Source organism: Sinocyclocheilus anshuiensis, unplaced genomic scaffold (assembly GCF_001515605.1).
Source record: "Sinocyclocheilus anshuiensis isolate Anshui unplaced genomic scaffold, SAMN03320099.WGS_v1.1 scaffold68, whole genome shotgun sequence".
Taxonomy (NCBI): domain Eukaryota; kingdom Metazoa; phylum Chordata; class Actinopteri; order Cypriniformes; family Cyprinidae; genus Sinocyclocheilus; species Sinocyclocheilus anshuiensis.
Window position 1 is genome coordinate 483,447 of NW_015555741.1, and position 5,592 is coordinate 489,038.

The 5,592-nt window shown below is 35.2% G+C and overlaps 1 protein-coding gene across 1 annotated transcript in view; it reads left to right on the forward strand.

Moving 5' to 3' along the window:
- The first annotated feature begins 506 nt into the window (after positions 1-506).
- LOC107673308 (cellular retinoic acid-binding protein 1) overlaps positions 507-5,592 on the forward strand; it is a 13,485-nt gene continuing 8,399 nt past the window's right edge. Inside the window, exons 1-2 of the mRNA XM_016466853.1 lie at positions 507-1,156; positions 3,690-3,868. Coding sequence (XP_016322339.1) covers positions 1,084-1,156; positions 3,690-3,868 — 252 coding nt within the window. The 5' untranslated portion in view covers positions 507-1,083. The remainder of the gene's footprint in view (positions 1,157-3,689; positions 3,869-5,592) is intronic.

A 5,592-nucleotide genomic window follows, 5' to 3' on the forward strand; every position in this document is an offset into this window, starting at 1 on the left:
CATTGCAAAAAAGTGACCATCTTTTTCCAGTAAAATACCTAAAAATCTCTGAAGTATCGACAGACCTTTTCTTCCATATTATGATGTACATGAGTGAAACAGATTATGAAAAAAAAAATTAAATAATAATGATAATAACAAAATAAATAAAATGTAGAGTGGGACTACATTTACATCCATTGTTTGTTGATTGGTTGGAGTCATCACTGGAGTATATCTAGTTATGACAATTTGATTAAAAAGATAAAAAAATGAAACATGCACAGATGAATTCACAATATAATCAATAATATGCATTAAGTAAATAGATAGGATGAATTCCCACTTAATGCCAACTTTAAATTCAGTGCACTGGCAGAATGTTATATTTTTCTTAGCAAATAAACCTGCCAATGCATCAAGGAAAATCCACCCATACTAAAGATACATCTCTAAAAAGGTCGTTATTTATTAAGCAAAATTGCTTCTTGAGAAAATTTATCTTCTTTAAAGAATTTTTACCCCCCCAGACTTTTGCAGTGAGGTCACAAAGACCCCTTTTTTTATCCAGACGGATTGATACGAATCTGAAAGTTGCATTGCAGCCGGGCAATCTTGTGCTTTTCACAAGCACTTCCAGTCTGGAAACACATCACCTGTGCTGCATGCTTCTGCACAAACACACGTGTTAAAATCACAGCTTGAGTGTGTGTCATGGATCACCGGACACATTAGGGCAGGAATACAGCGATGCATCCCATATGGAAACCACAGACACACCCACAATGGTGAGGAAGAAACATTAGTGGATGGTTTTGTGGCTGATGCTGGAACAGGTTGTTTGATGCAGCAGTCTCAAAGGTGAGACAGCAGCACTGACAGTGGGCAGGCGGGAGAGAGACAGAGACAGACAGAGAGAGAGAGAGAGAGCGAGAGAGACAGAGAGACGGTTGAGGCAAGAAAGGAGGGACGGGGTGAGTGAGAACATAAGACAGAAAGGCAACGGACGATCACAAAGAGAGTAGAAAAGAAGAACAAGAGTAGCAAGAGACCAGAGGAGAAGAGAGAGAGAAAGAGACAGAGCAGGACAATCCGAAGCTCAAAATGCCTCCCAACTTCGCCGGCACCTGGAAAATGAAGAGCAGTGAGAATTTCGATGAACTTCTGAAAGCTCTCGGTAATATTTCATTTCATCTGTTCAGCTGAGCTTCAGGTAGTCATGTTAGAACATCTCGAGAGATGTTTGAGACTAGATTCGGCTCTCTGGGAAGATGTTATCGTACGGTAGAATGCGAGAGGGCTGATTATTCACATTTATCACGATGGGCAATGTGGTTAAAGTTAACTGAGGGCTTTGTGTTTGATACATTCACTTCAGTGATTTGTTTAACTGTAAGACAGCAGAGCCATTTGGAAAGAAACATCCGAGTGGAATCAGACAGCCTGGAGCAAAACCCTGGGTGTGACAGTGACAATTCTGACATTTATGCATTTGGGCAGATATTTTAGGGATTGCCTTATATCTATATGCATGTTCCCTTGCATCAAACCCATTATGGTGGTAACAGTTGAGCTGAGGAACAATTTTTTTCTTTTTCAAACCTTAGGACATTTAATGTTGAGCTTAGTTCATTTAGGTATCAACTTTGTCTCAAACAATGTAACAATATTCTATTTTAGTTTTTTATAATTAATAATTAATATAATATATTAATATTTTTAATTAGCTGTTATTTTTATATTTTCAGTTCTCATTTTAATTTTAGTTGAAGTTTTACTAATTCTGCCATGAGCTTTTGTCATTTTAGTATTTTAGTATTTATTTTTTATTAATATTTAAATATTTCTGTTTTTCTTTTGCAAATAATAAATTGTTTTTAAATAATTATTTTAAATTATTATTAAATATAAAAAAAAAAATATATATTTTTTTATAAATATTTAAATATTTCTATTTAGCTTTATGTTTATTTAAATTTTTTTTTTGTCATTTTAGTACTTCAACTTGTTTAATTCAGTTAGTCACCAAGGCAACATTTCTCATTTTTGTTTAAATGTTTATAATTAATTACCCCTTAATTATAATTAATTATAATTAAGAAATATTTTTTAAGTTGTTTAATTTTAGGTGAATGTCAAGATCTCTAGCTGGAGTGCCCACGCGCTCCACTAGAGGCCACCTCTTCCTATACACTTTTACCATTAACCACACTATAATGCTGCGTTCACGCCATATCGTAATTAAAGTAAGTTCAAGTACTCGGAGCTGTTCACATCCTCGGACTCGGAATTATGCTTTTCTATGGCAACACTATTAACGCCTAAACAGAGTGGTACAGCGGTCACGTGGTACAAGTCGTAGCTCTCAGAAAACTCCCAGTTCACAAGTTGTAATTACGAGTTCTTCGGGGACGTGAACGCTTTTTACAAGTTGGAATCTCGTAATTACGGGAATTCCGATATGGCGTGAACGCACCTTAAGAATGGCACACACACACTCTCACATCGCTGGTAATTGAATGTTTAGCCCTTCCGTGTTTCCTAGTTTCCCAGTTTCCTAGATTTTGCCTTTCTCATGTGTTGATCCTTAGACTGTTACCTTTTTTTTATTTATTGCTGCCTGCCCTGACCTTTGCCTGTCTTGTGGATCACTCTTTTGCCTGTGCCTCGGATGTTATTGTTTGCTGGTGTTTGACCCTGCCTGTTCTGACTACGATCAATGGAAAAAAGCCTTGTTTTTGGATCCCCAACTTCGTCATCACGACTCCCTTCGTTACATTAATAATAACAACACTGTCCCAAAATGTAGTCACAAATATCAAAATTATTCACATACAATAAAAGTATAGAGAAAAACTTAAAAATGGGAAAAATGTCTAGGTTTTTTTTTTAAAGAAAAAGATCTCCATTTTGTCCCTATAAGAGCAAATGCAGATATTAAAATTATTTCATTTTGAGTTTTTCTTAATGGACAGGTTAAAAATTGGCTTTACACTATTTTGTGAGATTATGATATTGCATGATGCAAAGGAGCTGCATAAGAGTGTTTTTTGATTGCAAACTGATGTTAATGTGGCAAATTCTGACAAATGTTGCTGGTTTTAAACCACAAATTCTGAATCTTTCTGAGGTGGATACCGGGATGAAGTGAGGAACACCCAGAATGAGAGAGAAATGATGAACTCGCTCACCCGCTCAAGTCTTTCTGTAAAAGCCATGCTACGGTCCAAACCAGAGCAAAAACTTTTCAAACACTCCCAGAATTTCTCAGATTCATCCTGAGGGATCCTCCAGCATTTGTGGAGTTTTGCATGGCAGAGAATTGAAACAAAGTCTTCTGAGGACATTATAATTGAAGAGAACGGCAAGCCTGGAATTATATAAAATTAGAATCAAGACTAAAACAACAGTCCAGGGTAGCAGAATGTTTTCTTAGTATTTCCGCTTGTGAAAGCTTTTTCTCATTCCTTCCAACTTCACAATTTTGCATATTTCACAAAATGCACTAGAAGTATGTACTTCACCGACGATGGGAAAGTACATTTTATACATCTAAGACAGTGTGTTAGACACACTAATACATGAGAAATAGTGTTTAAATGCAGCTTTGTATTTTGCATGTTGGTTCGTTTAGTTTAGCTATTGTAATTACCATAAAATGCACTATTATTTTACTCTTTGGTTTATAAATTTGAAACTGTGCAACCCAGGTGTGAACGCTATGCTCCGGAAAGTGGCCGGCGCTGCTGCAGCCAAACCGCACGTGGAGATCCGACAGGATGGAGAGCAGTTCTACATCAAGACCTCCACCTCGGTACGCACCACTGAAATCAACTTTCGCATCGGAGAGGAGTTTGACGAGGAGACGGTGGACGGCAGGAAATGTAAGGTGAGTCACAGCGACGGCTGACATCAGAAACGAGACGCTGACCTTCTGAGCTTCACAGCGAGCAGTTAAGCCACTTAAAAACCACCTGAGCTCCAGAACACACAAACAACAGCCATTCGATAACTATAGGACAGACTTACAGATGGATAAAGAGTAGAGATGCCAAACAAAATCTCCATAGCAAAATTAACATCAAGGAGCAGCTCATTTTAATTTTAATGAACATGAGTTTGAGTTAATCTTGCATTATTTTCTTATCCTTCCCATATCAATAAATAAAGAGATTTCTTAAAAAAAAAAACTTATTTTTTACTTTTTTTTTTCAAAATAGATTTTTAATGAGTCATATATATTTATAAATGTCATTTTTAAAAATGTATCTATCTATCTATCTATCTATATATATATATATATATATAATATCAATACCAATATATTTATTTTTTACAATATTTCATATAGGCTATTACAAATGTGTGCATATAGATTTCTTTAACTTCAACTGTATTCATAATTTCAAATAGCGCTGTATTGTATTTTATAAATGTATTTCAATTTAATTTTTACTTACATTTTTTTAATTACACACACACACACACACACACACACACACATATAATACTGTTGAATAATATAATATATCATATACATGTACTATCAGAAATATTTGAAAATTATCTATATATTAGCCATTAAAACAAATATTTACTGACATTTTTGAAAGCTAGCGAAGGCTAGTTAGAAAATGCAGCTAGTTGACAACACAGTAGAGATGTTTTCTGATTAGAAAACATGTTAAAATATGTTAAATCATTTTAAACAATTACTAAATTTGCTCTTTTGTGGGACAAGTAGTTCATTTATTCCCTTACGAGTAAACTTGTACCCTTCTTGCTTTTTCGAATACTTTTTTTTTTTTTTGCTTAAAATTCAATGTTGTAACGTGATTTATTTCAGAGCTGCTTGGTTTGGTTCATAGCTTTAAAGTATTTATTTAAGATTTTTTTTTAAATGACATGTGGAGAACATTTATTGTGTAAAACACACTTCCGAGAAAAATTTTGAGCTTAGCGGGTACCTGTAACAAAACTCTTGTTAATGAAAACTTAATCTCTCTATATCGTCTGATAATCGGGTCTTCACATGTTTTGCAGACGTGCAGTTTTTTGTTGTCCAATTCCACCCTGTAACCCAAGCAGATCTAGCGATCCTTCCATTCACGTTCAACAAAAGCCATTCTACACAATAAAATCTAGAAACCAAGAAATGAAACCCTTATATTTTATTTCATTGACCTTAACAGTGTCATCTCACCAAGCAAAATGATGGCGTCATCAAACTGTGAGAAACCTAAACCAGGTTTCAGACTGCAAAGCCCAGCAGAGAGTGAGTTTTAACAACTATGGGGTGTTTTTGTACATGAAAACCCAAAAATGAGACAAGGACAGAAGGGTCACTAGTTGCAAATACACTCTTAAAAATAAAGGTTTCAGAAGGGGTTTTTGCAGTGATGCCATAGAAGAACCATTTTTGGTTTTCCAAAGAACCTTCCAGTGAACTGTTCTTAAAAGATCCGTTTATTTCTTAGTGGGAAGTACAAAAATTACTGAGAGGAGGTGCAACCAAAAATCAAAAAGCCATATCAATTGAAAAAGGTGCAGCACTCACTCTTGAAGAGATGAAAACTGATTAAAATGACGTTTCGGCCGTTATCCAGGACTTCA